At 45.1% G+C, this 20,447-nt stretch overlaps 1 protein-coding gene across 1 annotated transcript; it reads left to right on the forward strand.

Moving 5' to 3' along the window:
• Nucleotides 1-2,336: 2,336 nt before the first annotated feature.
• Nucleotides 2,337-12,220, forward strand: TFAP2C (transcription factor AP-2 gamma; the record flags this gene model as incomplete). Its single annotated transcript, XM_080354606.1, has 7 exons — nt 2,337-2,384; nt 3,763-4,239; nt 4,529-4,580; nt 6,082-6,304; nt 6,967-7,085; nt 8,482-8,623; nt 10,422-12,220. The coding sequence occupies 7 exons, from the start codon at nt 2,337-2,339 to the stop codon at nt 10,705-10,707; spliced, it is 1,347 nt and encodes a 448-aa protein (XP_080210732.1). The 3' UTR covers nt 10,708-12,220.
• Nucleotides 12,221-20,447: the final 8,227 nt, after the last annotated feature.

Below are 20,447 nucleotides of genomic sequence, written 5' to 3' on the forward strand. Positions count from 1 at the left end.
GGAGCCGCTGCGGTGCGGACACTCCGCAGATGCGGCGGGCAGAGCCCGGCCCGGCCTCGGCTCGCCCGGCTGTTCGATCCCCGCGGAGCCCAGACCCCTCTGCCGGTCCCTGGCAGCCGGCGCGGCTGCGAGCACAGACCGAGGAGCAAGTGGATGTACGGGAAAGTTTGTCTGAAACTTCCCCCTATTAAGCCTCTTCTCCGCCTTCTCCGTTTGTTTTCTAGGAAGCAAAGTGCTTATTTTAGTGGATTGTTTAGGTAATTTCTTCTAAAAACCTCATCCTCTTCCACTCCTCTGTTTATAAACATACATATACACAACAAGAAACTGAATTAATTATCGTGATTTTGGCCACCAAAGGAAACAAAATGAAGGTGTTCAGAACCTTGCCAGTTCTAAAGAATGAGAAAACCATGGTCGTCTCTCAGTGTGACATTTCTGAGCAGAAAGACAAATTTGCTTCTAAGTTTATGATAAAAATGACCAACGTGGCTGCAATACAGGGACTTTTCGAAAGGAAGAAGAGCTGATCCCAAACCTGGGAAGCTCGACGGTTCTCTTCCTCGTTTCTTTTTAAATCCGTCTTGTCCCTTTAATACAAATGAACTTTAAGCTCCCCCTGTCTTTTATTATTTAGATTCCTAGTCTTAATGACGCCAGGAGCAGCGCAAGCACACTCGCTAATAATCGTCGCGAACTGCATTTCAAAGAAACATCCCTGGAAGAAAAACACTGTCGTTTAAAAAAAAAAAATAAATAGAGACTCCACCAAAAATGATAATGCGGAGTCTCTGCTGATGATGGGCTTAATGCAACTGCTGCAAATCAGCACCTGCGTGCTAGATAAGGCAGATAACACCTCCAACAGTTACTTCCAGCACCCCCGTCCTCCTCAGTTTTATTTTTAGATCATTCATTTAGTCGGATGGAGTGTTTTTAATTTTTGTGCGTGAGGGTTTGTTGTTGTTGTTGTTGAAACTAGTATTCTCGTTATTTTCCTTCTCTGATCCTTAGGAAAAAAGCGAGGAAAGTGTGAACTGGTTTAAATTTCGAGACGTGAGTCTATCTCGGGCCTTTAATAGCAGGTCTCAGGGCACTGATAGCCCAGATCTCCGCAGCCAGCACTGTCCAGGGTCATCTTTTGTCCCTGCCACAATAAACAAACACTTGCTCCTCTCATGTAAATGAGCAGTGACACGGATGCACCTTAAAACACTGCGAGAAGTCGTTGCGTTTGAGAACGATGTTCATTTTGTCTGACACACATAACTGCGTAGATCAAATGGCTGCAGAAAGGTAGCAATTTGGCAGGGAAGTATTTTCTAAGCTTAGATGAAAGTGTGCTCCCGGCGTCCGAAAATGTCTGTCTCACCTCCCACCTGCTTCCCCGGGCCCGCGTTTGCGCGAAAAGATTAGACAGGCGGGATTTTCGTTAAAACAATAAAAATAATAATGATGCGACGAACCAGTGGCACGATGCAAACAGCCCTGAATCGGGGACGCTGAATCAGTGCTGCTTTACCTACCAGAGATTCAACAAAACTGCAATAATCTTGTCGGATAATTAAGTAAATTATACCTTAAACACTGGTAGCTTACAAGTTGTAATCAGTAATTCAAACTCTTGACAATTATGCATATGGAGCTCAGGCTGGCGCTCGGAATTTCTCGCTTTTGCAACGAGGACTTTTTCCCAGTTTATTTCCCCCAAAAGTCGCCGGACTCGCCGAGCGTGGGCGCACCGGCACCGCGCCTTCCCACGCGGATTTTAGCAAAGCCCTTCCACGTGTGTGGGGAGGTGGGGACACCCGACACTGCTTCCCCCACCCCAAAAAATCGAACACTTGTTGGGGGGGGGGGGGGGGAAGCCTTTTTGAGGCAGCCTCGTTGCAGTGTGGGTGGGAATGTCCACGCATGACCCCTTCCCGCGGGCCAGGACTAGCCCCCGAGCTCTCGGGGGGTGCTGAGGGAAGGGGGGAGGGCTCAGCTCTGCACCGCCTCCCCACCCCTGCGCGGGCGCGGAGGGCAGCGCGGAAGGAGTGGCTTGGGGCTGCGCGCTCCCTCCTGAGTGGCTGGCGGCCGCGGCTCCCAAGCCATCCCTGGGGAGGAGTTATGATAATCCTATTGCCATTAAGGGCGTCTGAGCAGGGAAAAAAACCCAAGTGACCATTAGCGTGGAGGTTTAGTCCGTCATCTGCCTTCATGCCTGCCAACTGAGCTCCGTCCGGGGGGCAGCTCCTCTTCCCGAGCGCCGACGTGGATTTACCACCCGTGGAGGGGGGGCTGAGCTCTCGTCTATTTTCGACACCACACACCTGGTTTGGACGCTGGACGCCATGTTGTGGAAACTAGCAGATAATGTCAAGTATGAAGAGGACTGCGAGGTGAGAAGTGCGGGGAGGGGTCGCGAGTGGGACAGGGGGGTTCCGGCGTGGGGCAGCGCGGAGCTCCACCGCTCCCCCCTCCCTCCCCGCTCGCTTCCAGCCGGCGCCCGGCTCTCCTGCCTCCCCGCCGTGTGGGATTTGTCCCTTCCTGAATGAAGATCCCCGCTTTGCCTCTTTTTTTTTTCTCCTTGGAGGTGCGAATTTTATTTTTTTTCCCGAGTCTTTTGGACTCTTAAAGAAAACGGGGTGAAAGTCCCGGCTGGGAGAACTGAACCAGCATCCCCTGCCCGCCCGATGAAGCATCACCCCGATGAAGTGTCCCCCGGCAGAGGGGGCAGGAGAAGCAACAACCGGGGCCGAGGGCAGAAGCGGGCAGCCCCCAGCCCGCCGGAGCCCCGTGCCCCAGCCTGCCGGACCAGTCCGGGCTGCGAGGCCCCGCTCCGGGTGGGAGAGGAGCGGGCAGTGCGGAGGAGCCGCCCGGCAGGTACCAGCTGCTGCGGGCTGAGCCGGGCAGTGCCCTGAGCGGCCCTTCCCACGTTCCTATTCTCCGCGGGAGCGTCTCCCACCCCTCGCGAGGTCCTCCCGGATTTTGATCTCTCCGAAAGCGGCTGTGTCCCCCGTTCCCCACCCTCGCGGCTCCATTGGTCGCGGTGCGCCCGCTTGCCTCCTACAGATTAGCTGCAGTCCCCGCTTCACGCTCCACTGGTACCCCATTCACCTCTTATTAACTAGTCCTGTTATTTTAATGACCGTGAAGCCAGAAGCTGCTAAATCCCTGGATCAGCTCACTGTAGACATTTGAGCTTTGACTCCTGAGATTTGAAATCGGGGGAGATTCTAGCAGGGATGGGACGGCTGGAGCGAGAAGCGCGTCCTTCCCTGCGGCTCCGGCAGCCGTGAGCTGTGGGTCCCGCACGGCTCCCGGGGACGTGGGGGAGGGACTGGGTGCCGAGGGCCTCCGGGCTGCTCTGCCCAGGGCTCTTAAGCAGCCAGTCCGCAGTCCCCGGCATCAGAGTCTCTGACCCAACCGGGGCAGTGTGGCGGAAATGGGGCTGCGTCGCTGATTTGAATTTTTCTAATTTTAATGACTCTTTAAAGGATTTGCACGAGAATGAGGGTTAGCGTGTTGTAGTTGTGATGAGGAGAGCAGTGAGAACTGGTTTGTAATCTCTTCCCTGGGAGTGGGGCTGATTCCTTAGCCGAAGTGCCTTGAAAAGAGACGGCTGCCCAGCCAGGAGCCGGGCGGCTCTCCCGTTTTCCCCGGTACCAGCAAGTGCCGCCGCCCGGCGTGTTCTCCCGGGTCTGGGCTGTCGCTGCTGCCCCACAGCCCCCCGCTGACGGCCGCCTCCCTTCTCCCCCACCCTTTTGTGCTTTCCAGGACCGGCACGATGGGAGCAGCAACGGGAACCCGCGGCTCCCGCACCTCTCGGCCGTCAGTCAGCACCTGTACAGCTCAGCTCCGCCACTCTCTCACTCGGGCGCCTCCGACTTCCAGCCCCCCTACTTCCCTCCCCCGTACCAGCCGCTGCCTTACTCCCAGTCCAGCGACCCCTACTCCCACCTCGGGGACCCCTTCTCCATCAACCCGCTCCACCAGCCGCCGCCGCCGCCCCCCAGCCAGCAGCAGAGCGCCTGGCCCAACCGACAGAGCCAGGACCCGGCCGCTCTCACTCCCCACGCCCGCCCCGGTCTCGTCCCTCACCTCTCGGCACTGGAGAGCGGCTCCGCCGGCGGCCGCAGGGAAACGTACCGGCGCTCCGAGCTCCTCCTGCCCCATGGGCACGGGCTGGACACTTCCGCGCTGGCCGATAACCTGGGTCTGCACGACATGGCCCACCAGATGGAGGAGGTGCAGGTAAGGTGCCCCCCCGGGCCGCCCGGTTCATCGCGGGAGGCGGGCGGGACAGGCGCTCTCCAGCTGCAGAGATGTCCGAGCGTTCTGCTGAGGATCCAGGCACCGTCCTGTTCTGCACATCCCACCTTGGCTTGCCCCATCCTCATCCTTGGAGCGAAACCCGCCTTTTCTTCCCTTCTGCCCTTAAAATGGGGACACGCAGGGTGGAGTGGGTTTCCCAAAAGCCCCCCCGGCTCCGTTCCCTCTCAGCTTTTCGAGGTGCGAAACTTTCTCCCCTTTCTCTTTCCAGAATGTGGAAGATCAACACTTACTAATGCACGACCAGACAGTAATTAGAAAAGGTCAGTAAGGTGGCACTGCAGTTTACTTTTCCTTGTCAATCGTTTAAAGTTTAATGATGCACCGGTGAACTGACGCCTTATTATCTTTTTAAAATGCGGATCCTTTCGGATTGGGAGGGCGGAGGATTTTTTTACTACATTCTCTCTGTCGGTGGATTTTTCCAAAGCCATCTGGGGGAAGGTGGCTTTGGCGACAAACCCCCGGGGCCATCCCGGTTCGGCTCCGAACCCGGGGGTGACTCCTCGGGGACACCGGCCGTCCCCGCACGGAGTGTCCCTGCTCTTATGTGTGGCTTTAATCGAAACTAGGACCTCGGACCGAATGTAATGCTGTCCTGGAATACCCATGTGTAAAAAAGACACGGTGCCGCTTTTTTGTTGTTGTTGCTAGTGCTGGAAGTGTTTGCTTTTTTGGTGTGTGTGTTTTTTTTTTAATTCAACGTTTTTCCAGACTTTAAAAGAGAATGAGTTCGCTGGCATAAGCCTGCTTGGCTTTATCTTGATCGAAATGGTTTTCTAGCCGAGGTTTTAAGGAAGGAGAAAGACGTATTGACTCAATTTACAGTCATTTAGTTTTTTTTTTTCCTGCTTTTGTTTTTAAACAAATTTGTGCTTTAAAAAATCAGTGGAAGTTTCATCTGAAGACTTCAAACAAATACCTAACTGAGGAAAAGCAGAAGTGTTTGTCAGAGCTTTGATTGCTGCGTTTAGCTCATGGGAGAATAATTTCGCTGTCAGATGCACCACTGAAAAATCTTTCCCCCTCCGGGGAGCGGGCCGAGCTCCGCTCTTTAACCCTTTCGGATCGGTGCTGTGAGCCAGCAGCACATTAACGCAGGGGGGTAACGGCGGGGATTCGCAAGGGGAGGGAAAAGCTGGATCTGTGGTTTGCTCCTTGCAAAGCCTTTGTTGTCCCTATTCACCTAAAGGCTGAAGCCATTAGCGAGAAACGTTTTACTTTCAGTTCTCTTCTGGGCTGCATCCCTCTCTCTGTTGGATTGTCTGTTATGAATTTGTCAGGATTAAGTTCCAGAGGCGGTTTCTAAACTCTGCTTGTGTGAGGTGGAAGATGGACCCCAGCAGGAGCTGGAAGGCTTCTCCCTACCCCGGCTCAGAAAGAGTTTTTGACAGTAGCTGAAAGATGCTAATTTGAAGTCTGTAGTTGTATCGGGCTTTTTATAAGCACGGGTTTGCTAACTTGCAGCACGCTGCTTCACAGATGCGAAGTTTGTGCGTTATTAAAAAAGTATCCTTAGTTGAGATCAGCAGCTTCTTGAAATGTAGTGTGACAAAACACCGCTGTTCGGGAATAGCTGTGGGGACCTTTTGGTTGCAGCCGAACCTGGTGCTGCAGGGGGACACGGGGGTCAGTGGCGTGAGCATTTAACACAAAACGAAATCCCATCTCCTGATCTTTTTTTGGAGAAAGGAAATATGCTTGCCACTTCCTATTTATTTTTCCCTTTTATAAAATTACCTGGTTTCCCTCTTCCTCCCGCAGGTCCCATTTCCTTAACGAAAAACAGTGCTCTGAGCCTCCCCTGCCAAAAGGATGGATTAATTGGAGTGGTCATAAACCCCAATGAAGTATTTTGTTCGGTTCCGGGGAGACTTTCCCTCCTGAGCTCCACATCGAAATACAAAGTGACAGTAGCAGAGGTTCAGAGGCGGCTCTCGCCCCCCGAGTGTCTCAACGCCTCTTTGCTAGGAGGAGTGCTCAGAAGGTAGGCAGCCTGCAGCTCCCTTACAACCATCCCCATCGCGTCCATTGTTCGTGATTTTTCTTGCACTTCTGTGTGTGTGTGAGCAGCCAGATTAGCATAACGAGCCAAGAAAAAGCCTTTTAGCCAATTTCTGATTTTTAAGAAGCCGAACGACACTGAATCCTAATAGCTTTGGAAAGAAAACTTCTTTGCACTTCTGCTGCTTCTCGAGAAGTGCTATTAACAGCTCTGACAGCAATTCTTGTTCTCTGTTTAAAGTTGGATTTTTGTCTCAAGAAACTGTTCATGGAGCTTTCTTACTCCTGTGACAAACTGTCTCCCCATGGAATGATTTTTTGGATTAATTCTCATGGTCTTGATTGATCGTTACAAGGATGCTTTATATGTCCTTTTTTCTGCATACACTTAATTTGCTTGTGATCATTCTACAGCTGTTGGTTTCAACAGTGCAGTTTGAAATGTTTTAATTTTGACCTGCTGTGTTTCACCCTGGCTGGTTTATACTAAAGCATTTAAAAAGTAGGTCACTTGAAAAGACAGCCTGTTTTTTATCTTCCCCCCCACTAGAACCCTATTGAATGTCAGTAACTGGAATTTCTCATCTTTAAAAAGAAGTGTTCCCTGAAGATAAATAAAGCCTTTTTTCCCCCCTTTAATTACAGAGCCAAATCAAAAAATGGTGGCAGGTCATTAAGGGAAAAACTGGATAAAATTGGCTTGAATCTTCCTGCTGGTAGAAGGAAAGCTGCAAATGTGACACTATTGACATCTTTGGTGGAAGGTCAGTCTTGAATGTGTCTTTAAAAAAATGAACTTTTTTTTCCCCTTGTGTATAGCTTTTATCCTTTAGGCAAAGCATGGAAAAGCTACAAAGTCAATGAATGTAATGAGGAGGTTTTTGCTTATTTGAAAGTGCGCATGGTGGGGACATTGCAGCAACTAACAGCTGTGTTGCCTTTGGGGGGCTCCTCTCTCCTTCTCCCTTCAAATCTGATCACTAAGCCCTTGATCTCAGAGCTGTATCTGCACCAACCCAGCTCCTCTGCCTCTTCCTCACTGCGCTGCAGGGATGCTGGCAGGGATGCAGTAATTCCTGCACCCCAAGGTGTCTGAAGTGTCAGTTTGTCCAGTCTGTGTTTCTAGAGGGGGATGAATTGTTTCGGGTTTTGTAATGGTGTGTGCAGTGACAGGCAGGGAAGGCAAAAGGGGTGAAACTCGTCACATCAGTAGCTTCGGTTCCCTACTGGGAAACTTGAAAAGTCCGGGGCAGTCGACTCCAGTGCCTGGCCCTACCTCAGCGGTATCCTCAAAAGCTTTTCTAATAAACAAGTGTATAAAGTGAGATTTATAGCTTTTGACTTCCTGATAGGAAACTGGAGCCCCTTTAATCTGTAACATGTTATGTGGACCCTCTATCAGTTAAGTTGACTTGAAGGGTGTGTGTATATATATATGTGTGTGTTGGTTATGTTTTGTATTTCTGTTTAAAACAGCTCCTGGTAGTGGTACAATTTAGTAGGAATAGAAGCAAAAGTGAAAAATGATCCTAATACTACCATACTGCTGGTTCACTTCCACATCAGCTCCCATTATAGCAGCTTCCATTTAAAACCATTCTTGGGAAGCCGGGTTTAAGAGACTGTATATGAGTGCACATGCGCACAGGTAACATGCTGTTCATGCCAATCCATTTATTTTTGAAGCCTGACGAAATTGCCTTAATTTAAAAAAAAAAAAAAAGTGGCTTAATTATACACCTTAAACATCTTTTTATAGGAAATGAAATTGTTATTGGAAAGTATTTAAAAAATACAACAAACTGATAAACCCTTTATTATATAAAGTGGAATTTAGTTGCTGAGTTTTCAAAAAATCAGTGGACAACTTGGTCTAGTCTTTGTGCAGTTAATCTAGATAAGGACACAAATTTTTCTTTCCAGTATAAAGGCAAGATATTCATTTTTGTAGCAGTCACCACGTAGGGTTTTTTTCTTTTCTTCTTTGATGCAAACTTACAAACACACTGATCTATTAATTAGAAAATAATGAGTATGGTGGTAAAATAGTGTCCCTTTCTAAAATACACTTCAAAAATTCACTTTGCTTAATTTCCCTGATCCCCTTATTATAAATAGATGTAACGACATTTCATGAGCATTCCCTTTTGCCCACACCAGGTGAAGCTGTACATCTTGCTCGGGACTTTGGTTACGTTTGTGAGACAGAGTTTCCTTCCAAAGCAGTGGCCGAATATTTAACTAGACCACACATGGGCCGCAATGAAATGGCAAACAGGAAGAATATGCTTCTTGCTGCAAAGTAAGTTTTAGGCTTGGATTTTGGTGGGTTTTTTTTTTTTCCATATCTTTTAAAAAGATGCTTTTGTCTGACCATGAGTATCTGTGATTGTACAGTTTGGTACATTTTCATGTGTAATTTTAATTAGGGAGATGAAGCAATTATTTTTATTTGGTTTTGGTTGGAATTCAGCTACGGCAGAAGTTATTTTTAGTGTGAACCAATAATAATAACAACCACCCTAGATGGTAGCTCTGAAGCAGTTTGCACCAGTTCTGTTCTCTTTGCCTTTCAACTGTGCCAGGATAGCTGAAGAAAAAGATGCCCCTGGATCTGACGGGGTGGGGACCTGGAGGGCAGGTGTGGCCTGGGACTGGGAACCAGTGTGGGACTGGGAACCACTGTGGGACTGGGAGCAGGAGATAGTTCACCCACCTCTAAGGGGCATCTCCAAGAAAAGTCACTGGGGCTGTCCTGGATGCAGGGAAGACTCTGCTCCATGTCCTGGGCTCCGCTCCATGGCAGCAGCAGCACAGGAGTGTCCCCCATGGGACCCTGGATAGTCCGTTTTCACTGTTAAAGTTGAATATTTTTATAGTTCAGTGAGAAGCCAGCCTTTGGTAGATGTGAAAAATACTTGTGCCTAATTAAATTCCTGTTGCAAACCTTGATGAACAGGGGAGAAGGGTTAAAGGAGAAGCTTTGTTATGGCTGTTCTGTGGACACTTGTACCTGTAAATAAACCGGGTACCGAACGGGTCTCTAGTAGGAAATACCTGTGTTGATTCGCACTTATCTTAAACCAGGGGCTGGAGTGCTTGCTGTCCCCTTGTCCCCCAGCCTTCCCAGGCTGAGGTTTAACAAAGCCTTCAGTTCATGATCTCTTCTGGTCTGAGATGTTTTCTGGTTTGGGTTGGTGTCATTCTTTGCTTTTGATGGCATCCTCGCTTTGCGGAGGACCTGAGAAAAGCCTGCTTAAACTGCTGACAAGAGTTTCTCCGACTTTAGGCTCAGATCAGGCATGTGAAATGCACTCCTGTTGCTGAATTAATCGAGCCTTCCAGAAAGAGAGACCTTTTACAAGAAAATAGCTCGTCTCCCTCTTTCCTATAGCTTGAACCTTATGTTTTTTACTGAGTTCTGCTCCTTCTGCTTTTCAGTATTACCATTGTTGGTATTGTTATTAACACTGATAACAATCTTTTGGAAGATGTTTGTGATTGAGAAATTCTGTTAGTGATGATTCTGTTAAGATTGCTCAGCTCCTGTGAAATCCCATCAAGGGGACAGATTCACAAGCAGCAAACAACATATGCTTGAGCGTTATTAACCATTCATTTTTTGCCAGACATGTGTGTTAGCGTTTGCAGGATCAGGGCCTAGGTCTCCCCTAAAGAGGGCATATACATATAATACACACAACTAAACTGAATCTCCTGTTCAGCTGCTTTTAGTCTTTCTAAATCACTTAAGTGCAGCTCTGGAAGTTCTCGCAGAAACTAGCCTTAAATTCCCACTTCTGCCTTAAAATCTAGAGCAAAAGATGCAAAGCCAGCCAGACACCAGAGGTGGAAAGATTATTTTGCAGTGTGCATGTGTTTCTGTGACACAGATATAACAGAATGTTCACCCAAAGCTGCTGCTAATAAATAGGCTTTAATGTCAGGCAGTGCTGCTGCTGAAGTAATGAATTTCTGAAAATTCTAATGCCCACACAACTGCTTAAAATTTGATATGGATGGACTTAATTATTTTTCTTTATTTGCTTTTGCATAAATTCCCAGCACAGTGTAAAGTGTGATCGCTTTGTGTCTCGCAGGCAGATTTGCAAGGAATTCACAGACCTCCTGACTCAGGACAGAACTCCTCTTGGAAACACGAGACCCAGTCCCATCTTGGACCCTGGCATCCAGGGCTGCTTGACTCATTTTAGCCTGATCACACATGGCTTTGGGAGTGCTGCCATCTGCGCTGCCATGACATCCGTCCAGAACTACCTAAATGAAGCATTAAAAATAGCAGACAAAACGTACATGAACGCTGGCGACCAGAGCCCTGCAGAAACCAACAAAACCATCGATAAAATGGATAAGCACAGGAAGTAAAAAGGAGAGAAACCAGACTTTAAACTCTTCCTCCTAAACACAGACTGGGATCTTCTTGCCAGGGGGAACATAGAGATTCGAGTTCTTTTTTTTTTTTTGGTGTTTTTTTTTTGTTTATTTGTGTTTTGTTTTGTTTTTTTAAGAAAGGAGGGGAAAAAAAGGAGAAAAAAACCTAATCATCTTATTCAGGATCTTCAGTCCCCCTGGATCCATGAGACAAGTCTTTCTAAAAGCTGCAGTATCCCTGATCTGTGGAAGGAATGACCAGAAGATAAGTACCTGGTACAAGTGTATTGAAATCTTTGCTGTAAAAGTGGTGCTATAAAGGGGTTTTGATGGAAATATACAACGTGATATATTTAGATTTCTTTTCCACACCTAAGTATCTAGTGGTGACCAGCTTCGTGTATAGGTTTTAAGATACAGATTTTAGACGGAAGCCTATTTGTTATCTGATACAGTTTCAGGGTTTCATTCTCTCTAAATGCAACAATAACAATAAAGCAGTATTACACAATGGTATATAGATTTATGTACATTAAAACTTTTTATAAACACCTGAAAATAGTATCATTATTCTGTGCTCTTTTTTTTTTCTAAATTTTATTTTGTTCTTTATTTTCAGATTGCCATAGGAGAGTACTAAAATCCTGCTAGATTTGAAAGTTATCTGGTGGCATTTGCCATGCTTATTTTTATGGGAATATTCAGGCTTTTGAAAACTGCAGGAATGTTGGCTGCAGTGGATACTATCTTGGTATTTTTTAACAAGGAACAGTACAAAATGAAAACGCTTTTAGAAATTTGCTTTCTGTGTCTAAGGATATTGCAGCTTTATTCATATTTATATTGTCTTGTTTTCAAATTGGGGGGGAAACTTGAAAGAATAGGCACATAACTTTTTTTTTTCTTAATTATTTTTTTTGCCTATTAAGGCCAAAAATTATTTCCAGGGAGGCTTAATGTGTATTAAGGGAAGCAGTGTATTGAATGTAAATATTTATTTATGTGTAATTTAATTGGATTTGTAAATAATGGTGAACTTTTTAATACTTTTTTTTTTTTTTTATAAATGGGTTTCAAATGTTAATTTTGGTAAGTATTTCAAAGGTTATGGGTAAGCTAAACATATCTTTAGGTTTATGCACAGGTATGTTATACAGGGTATTTAAGACTTTTTTTTTCATATCTAAATTCTTGCCACTGAAGATTAAATCTAATCTGAGGTGTATGTTCACAAAGCAATAATTTTGTGCATCATTCACCTGATTACTGACCAGACATGCAAAATGAGTGTGTGAGTTAGTGTGTATGTGAATAATGGAGGTTCTGAACTATCTTTACATTCTTGTAAATGTTCCCGCTATAATTCTGATGTATATGATAACCATATAATAAAAGTATTCTGGATAGAAGCTTGGAATGTTTTGTGAACTGAAAACAGTTTTGTTTTCTTTCTATACTTTGGGAATGTGGGGCGAGTAGCACTAGAGGACACTATGTATTGAGTCATAATTGCAGCACTTTGTTCGGATTAACAGAACAGAAATCTGAAGCTGTTTGCCAGTACGACTAATGGTTTCAATTAAACAAGTTATGTATCTCCAAGAATCTTTTTTCCATTTCCTAAGATGTCATTATCAAGCTAGCTGCCTATTTAAATACGCAGCTTAAACACAAACTGCGAGGCTTCCTCTAAATAAAAATCAATCCTTCCAGCTTTGTCTTCTAGTGAATCTGACTTTATTAGAATAATCTGTCTCTAATGACAAATATTTACAAAATCCTAGCGTGTGAAATTTGATAGGTTTCCCATCTGGTTTCAGCCCAATTTTACTGATTTGAGGAAGTTTACAGCGTTTTGCAGCAAGTCCCCGCAGTGCTCCGTGTGGTGTTGGCGAGGCAGGATCAGAGGCTTGTGGTGGCGTCACAGATGCAAAACAGCCAAACTCATCTTCCCGAAGAGAAACTTTTGTTTTGTTTCAGTACTTTCTGAAAAAACAACAACGTGAACCTGGGCTTTAGTCTGTCCTTGGTGTTTTAACACTCGCTCAACCTTTGGGCAAAAACTCTGAATGGTGGCACTGGGCAAGAACTGCGAGTAAGAATTTAGTTCATCTCGCGGCAGTGTGTTCCTTTCACAAAACAGGCAATATGTGCCATTTCTGAATACTTTGCTTTTAAATTCTTATGTTTTCATCTTTAAAGGAGAAAGGTGAACTACTGAAGGTGTGCAGGGAGAAGAAAGGAAAGGGAAGCGCAAAGGAATGAATGAATATATCAGTGATGAGCTGGGAGGAGAGCTGGTTTTTGAGTTGCAATCCTGTCTCCTCTCCTAAAGAGGTGTGAAATTCCTGTCTTTGCATTTGTTAGACTGGTCGTAGCATTTGAGAAATAACAATTTTGTAGACATCAGTGCAGCCAGGGTATGTCACGACTAACAGAACTTCTAAAATATACAATGTACCATTCTGCTAATATACTTTTACTGATTATACATATTTACACATTAAACAGAAAAATGCTAGGTATGGCAAGAGCTTGTTTAGAGAATGTGATGTTAGAGTTCTGGGTTTTTTTTTCCTGTTTCTTCTGTTTACATAGCATATATAGTAAGATACTTTAGCTACCAGACAATGGAATCTTGCTTTTTATTAATGCACAAAACCAGGCTCTGAAATAATTGCCCCTTGGGATAGGAAATAAGGATGTTTCCATTTATTCCTGTGTGCATTCAAGCAAAGCCAGTCAATTGTCTAATGTACTGACTCGGGTTCTATTTATATGTTTGGAACATTAGAAAAGTTGAGTTTCCATTACCTTAATCCTTTTACTGTATGTTTTAGATGGTACATTATTCTGAGGCTCAACTACCTTATAAGCTGTGCCAGTAGCAAGAAACAAGAACAATTTCTTCTGCTTCTTTCACTGAAGAAAGCGGTTAAACTCTGACCTGAACTTGTCTGTCATCCAAAATGATTAATCTGAATGAAACTAATAGATTAGTAACTTCTTGAGAGAACTAAAAAGCACAGAGTTATCTGAGCACACAGGAAGGTAGTTGTTTGCTTTTTCCTGGTCCTCAAAATGTCATTCTTTTTACTGCTTTTACATTGGCTACTCCCAGGCTGGCTGAAAGAAAAAGAAGTTCAATGTAAGATTCCTCTTAAGTTCCGCTTTTCATTTCCTTTGAAAATCGAACATTCAAATGACTCTGCCTAATCTTGTCCCTTGCCCTCATCCCAGAACAATGATGTGTTTGGTCTTTATACTAAGAGGAGATGACTTTTTAAACTATTAGGATTTAAAAGTAAAAATTCTAAAGCAGAAATGGTCATTTTAAATATTACCCTTCTGCAAAAATGTTATTTGATACATATCCACAGAATAGTTGAACTCGCGTCACTCAGTACAAAAATAGCTTGGGGAGAAATAGAATATTGCAGTGATCTCTTGCCTGGCCATCAGCAGCTGATGGGCATCGGGAGCGATGCTGCTTCTACCTGCACAGCCGAGGGCACGTCCTCTGCAACCTGTCACCTGACAGGCAACCGGGTTGTTACAGGTTATTAATTGCAAACTCAGTGATTATTCAAGGCCCGATCTCATCAAATTATCTGACTTCATGGCATTGCTTCTTTCAGTTTAATTTTTTTTCCAGTGTTCACAGCTTCAGAGAGAAATAATGATGCAAAGCTAGTAACACATCATAATAGGAAAAAAGAATGAATTTTCGTTTTTAGTAACTGATTTCAGTTTACTTCATTTTTAACTCAGTTTTTGCTTTACCATTCACTTGTTTCACTGTGATTTACAAACAGTTTGTCTCACCTTGTCTCTTTCCTGCAGCCCTACTGCTGTCTGTCCCTCTGCTCCCTCAGACTTTTGCAGTACAAATAAACCCAGCAATGCATCTTGAAATAGGTCTAACTTGCTGTGATAGCCTGCTGTGCTTACTTGTTGTAGCCCTTTCTTCTCTATTTCTTCCTGCATGTGATGTTTATGTACATCCTTGTAGTTATTTTGGCCTGATGGTGTGCAGCCTCAGCCCTGGCAGCGGGCTTGGGTTGCCTTTCGGCACACGTTCTGCAATAGGATCTTGATTTAAAAAACAAAACCCCAAACCAAACACCTTTCTTAAAGGAAAAAAAAATGGGGTGCTGTTAAGATTTTTGTCCTATAATTGTTATTTCACTACAATAATATTATGAGGTTAAGGTCAAAGATGTTTCCCTCTCACTGAAAGAAATCTCCAAAGAGTAACATGTTTCTGATCAGTGATGTCTGCAGGTTTTTGCACAGGGAACCTGGAGCTGGTTTTGCTGAGTGCTCTGCAGTCCCTTGGGACAGTGACCCAAGGCCTGGCACTGAGCCACAAGAAATGCATACGGCACCGTGCAAATGAGAATTTGTTCCTAAACCCTGGCCATAACCAGATACATGTCTTTGCAAAATCTGTGTGTTATCCAAAGCAGTTGTGGTCTATCATAACATTTCTGTGGTGCCTGGTTATTGCTGCTGCCTATTGCCTCATGTCACATCATCCACGTAGCTGCATGGATGACCAGCTCTGTTGAAATTACACGGGGCCTACGCTGGAACCCTATTTTTAACAAATTGTTAAATCCTGTTCTATATCATTTGCTGCCTTCTCCCTCTTTCATTTTCACTTTCATAGGATTATATGAACAAGCTTTCTCTTGAGTTTCAGACATTGTTTTGCATTCATTGGATGTTCTTGCGTGTCTTACAAGGATGTTCCAGCTGCTTTCCATGGGTCATTGTTGTGTAAGGGCTGGCCACAAATATTCCATTTTTCCTCTCTTTTGGCTAAACAGCCCTTTTTTACTGGTTCTTATGAAGGCCTTGTGCACAGGCTACTACTATTCCATGACACATTCTCTAAATATTCCATTTGATCCATGATTTAAAATTAAAAACATGTAATCATACACACACTTGCTCCCCCACCATGAAACAGAAACACTTGTTCTTGAATATAGCAGAAAGTTCACAGTCTACAATGGACAAAATAACAGAAGTCAGCTTTTAGGTGAGCTTTAGAGCTTGTAATTTCCAGGTCAATCGGCACAAAACATGGGAAAATAGCACTTTGAGCTAAGAGGATCCGAAAGATAGTGTTCTTTAGCTGATCACTGCAATAAAAAAAACCCACTAGTTAATTGAAAGAGTTCTTCAGTGACAACAGAAAGTGGTCTAAAATGATGTCAGCTGCCTTGTTATAGACAGGGATGCTAAAGAAAAGAAAGGAAAATGTTTGATTGCAGCCCTCTGTTAGGACAGCGTCTTATCTGGGACCAGAAAAAACTTCTGCCAGGTCTTCATCCTGTCCTTCCTCCTTTGTATCACATCCACTCCAAAGAGAGAGGAAAACTCAACCAACCAACCACATGAAGAGTGCAGGTTTTGAGGCATATTGAGTGAAATGCATTATTTTGCTTCGTAAGGTAGTATGATACCCTTTACATTGTATCAAGTTGTTGCCCCTCTGCTTGTTGCTGGAAGACCACACATCTGAAAACTCCATAAGGGGCAAAGGAGAAGACCTGCAGCCATATGCACTGTTGCCAGGGCTGCAGGCACAGAGTCATCCTCAGCCATTGCTCCACCATATCTGCTGGGGGACAGACGGACAGAGGGACAGGGGCAGAGCACAGCCCATGGCTTGCTGGATGATGCTGGAGCTGAGCTGGGTGCTGGAGCGGCTGGGATGGAGGCGCACGTGGTTTTGGCTGTGCAAGAGAAACAGTAATTAACCTCTAGCAGAAGGGTAGGGCACATACCTGGGACCAGTAATTTTCTCCAGCTCTTGCAGCACAATTTACCTGAGCTCATTTGTCAAGCTTTGAATCCTTAAATCTATAACTCTAATTAATTAAGAATCTCTAATTACCCCCAAATGGTGCTCTATATTTAAGGCTAAGGTGTGGCGAAATCCAGAGAAAATATATGAGAGAAGCTGGAGGATGTTCAGAGCTGGAGATGCTAGGAAACCGTGTGTTTTCAGAGATCAGGCACAGGTAGGTGCAAAGGAAGCCCAATGGCTTGATGTGTCAGTGAGACCTAGGGCAGGTCTGCCCGAAGACACCGTCCTGAATTTAGACATCTATCCTTCGGTGTCCTAAGAAAGCAATGACCACCAAATTTCTCAGCAGGAGGTTCTTACATTGTACAGCAAAAACCCAAGTAACATTTGGGTTTTAAGCCTGACTCTGGGTATTTTCTATAGCAGAAGTGGTTTGGACGAGGCTCTGGTTCCTTATGACCTTGAACAAGAAACCTCAGTGCAGATATTATTGAAAACATCAATGCAGACAGATTCTCACCCTGCCAGAGGAAAGAGCCCTTTCACAGCTGAGGTCTTCTTATATGAAGTTAAAAATTTATAGCTTTTAACTAGGCTGTAGTAAATGTGGCTCTGGCAAAGATGTAACATGGACAGAGGTGTTACTTACAGCTACCATTTTTACCTTACTTCAGTGGTCACTCTTTTCCAGACCTCACACACAATTTCCTAGAAGCCCAGGCTAAAGAACGTTTAGGAGTTAGGCTGTGAGGTCATCTGATTAAGTGAGTGGGATCAGCTGGGTTTTGGGTTGATTAGCTTCAGCAGTGCAGCAGCCAGGAGCCTGAAACACTTTTATTCTGAGCACTGTTGGGCTGAGCTCCTTCCAGCACCATCACTTCAGCACAGGTAAGGCTTGTCCGTAGTCTGCTCTGGGTGGCTGACGACAGTGTGTCCAGTGGCTGTAGACAGGGCACATCTGCATGTGTATGAGGTTGTTGTGAAGACGTTAAATGAGGAGAAAAATTATGCATGTTTCTAGGAAAACAGTAGGTAGGGTCTTCCCTTCAGAGCCTCAAGTACTGTTTTCTAGCTCCAATAGTAGGAAATCTTTGTATTGTCTGGCAAATAAACGCCTGTACTTAGTGGCTTTGTCTGGTGGAAGATAAAGGTTGATAAGATTCTGGTAAGGTTGTTGGGAGGCTCTCCTGTTACCTTCCCATGCAGAGAGTGTTTCCAGGGATTCACTCCAGAAAAACTGTGAGACTGGGGGAAGAAGTTGTAGTAAGTTTGAAGTAGAAATGATCTCTGCCTGGTGTTCTTCAGGACTTGTGTGATTGTGGTGTCGAAAAGCAATGTAAGTATAGTTAAAATCAATCCCTTTTTTTCATATTTGTGTATTTGGTGTAGCAAATTACGTCAGAAAGGTGAGGATGAGAATGAGTTGTTGGGTGCTAGCTAAAAAGGTGATAGAAATGTGTTAAATCAATTAAGGGTTTTCCTTTCCATTCATTTTTCTCCCGTAGCTCAAGACATGGGGTGGGAGGGGAAAGCACGCTCAGCTGTTTGGATTGCTTCAAGCAGCACTGTTTGTTCAGGACAGGGCAAATGTTCTCCCTTCCCACCTCCTTGAAAACCTCAAAATTTTTCCTTTGGAAGTGTTTTTCCCTCCGAGCAATGCCCAGACAACGCCGGACATGGGGATGCTCTGGAGCCCTGGGTCACGGGGACCTGGGCTCTGCCATGGTGGGTGGTGCTGGGGCAGCCAGTGGCTGTGGGCACATGGTGGGGCCACCAGCTGAGTCACAGCAGCACCTGGCTGGCTCCGGAGGTCTCGCAGCCAAGGCCAAGCAGGTCCCAGCCTGTTGGGGCTGGGAGATCTAACGAGATCACAGCCGAGGCCAGGGATGATATGGCCGTGGGCCATCATCTTACATAAAACCCGCAAATTTGCATAATATGTTTTACAAGATTAAAACTGAGGAAACTTTTTTTTCCCGTTCTGCACAAAAGGGAAGAAAATAGGTGAAAGAGCTTTGCAAAATGGGGTATCAGAAACCTGTGGTTTCCAAAATGACAGCGTCATTAATTGGTTTTGAAATGATTTCAAGGGTTACTGTCTAATTTGGAAATCTGTCATAGTGTGCATGTACATGGGGTAACAACAACCCAGAGGTAGGAGCACGAACAAAAAGCAAATATTGGACTAGTGGTGAGGAAACTCATCCCTTTTGAAAGAACTGTTTCTCCAAACCTGCTGGATGCCACACGCAGGAGAAAACCCTCCTTCCACAGCCGGGTTGTGGTGTTGAGTGGGTTGCCAAAGCTTGTTGAGTCACAAAACCAAGGCATTCTTACTTTGTCTAATTACAGCGGGTGACTTGGATGCTAATGCAGAGGTCAGTAAATGGCCTACGATCTCCAGAAATGCGCTTTACTTGCAGACATGGCCAGTGGTGGCTTGCTGGGAGGGGATTTTGTTTTATAGAAAAGGCACTGCATGGATCAGTCTGCCGATAGCTTGTTGCTCAGCCGTATGTGCCTCCTGCACTTACTGGTTCCCACAGGGGCTAATCCTGCAAGAGTTCTTCAGTGGAGAAGTATGTGGAGGTGAGCAGAAAAAAAATCCAGCAAATTGCACAGCTTGGATGTTGTCTCTGCTGTGATGTGTTAAGAAATGCTGGCTGATACTTGTGAAAGTCTGATAAATAGCCCAGAGTGTAGTGGTGACCAGGGACCTCAGTAGCTACAGCTGTTACACCCCCTCCCACCAAAAAAAAAGGGCAGAGAAATTCACCACTTTGGAAGGGTAGAGGCAAAAAATGTTCCTGTTGGCTGGATGTGAAAGTGGTCTTGGAAATTCAGTCATCTTCTCCCCTAAAGGTGTGAAACTTGAGGGTACCTAGGGCTCCTGGTTTTTGGCTGGCTCTCTCTGGGAATCGGGTGGCTGGGCAGCAGAGCTGGCTGGAAGTTATTTTCAGCTGTTGCTTAAGGAACTGGCTACGATTTTAATAGCTGGTTTAACTGAACCAAACAAACTGCTGCCAGCACAGCCTTGTACTTGTAGGTGATGAAGAGACTTGAATGAGAGGCAGTATTGGATTTCCTGAGAGGATTTGTTTTAGCAAGGTTTAGCTTACTAATTCCTCACTCAACCACTCCCTGCAGGACTCTCAAAGATAATGGGCTTCAGCTTTTCCCCAGGACTTGGCAATTTTGTCCATGACTGTGCCCCTGTACATGGACGTATTCATCTCTTTGTGCAGAGGGAAAGGCACTGGCAGCTGCTTGCTCTGGATGCAGGAGGTGTAAATTTGTGTCTCCTCATGGTGAGCTACATCTGAAGTATCTACGGTCAGATCAGGTACATATTTAGGGTCCCTAACTCTTACTGAAATAAGTAACAGTGAAGTACCTAAGCACTTTGCTTTTTTAGATGCCACCTTTATATGCAAATAGCTGCTTGTCATAGGAGAGTTGAGGGGTGTGAATGGGTCTGCACTGTGGTCCTGGGGGAAAAGTACCATGGATAGGAAATCTGTACTGTCAGCATGGCCAGTATAAAGTGGTTGTACAAGGAACTGGACTTGTGTGCGGTGAAAAAATTTAACTCTAAAGTTTTTTTCTATATCTTCACATTTCATGTCTCTTGTGAAATAGTCTCATAAAATTACTAGTTGAGGAGGGTGAAATCTCTTGCCTTGCACCAGGGTGTAAACCTGAAAACAGGGGAAAAAAGGAAACAAACTTGTTGAAAGAGAGGACTGCATGGAGGAATAACTCCATGTCTGTGTTAATATGGCTCATTTAACTTGAAACACTCTGCATCTCTAAGTTTTTCTGCTTCTTTCCTTCCATACTTCCCTTCTTCACTGGGGTTTGTATCTCCCTTTTAAAGTATGTCCCTGCACAGATCCGGGATGGGCTGTGTGAT

Source organism: Nesoenas mayeri, assembly GCF_963082525.1.
Source record: "Nesoenas mayeri genome assembly, chromosome: 16".
Classification (NCBI taxonomy): Eukaryota; Metazoa; Chordata; class Aves; order Columbiformes; family Columbidae; genus Nesoenas; species Nesoenas mayeri.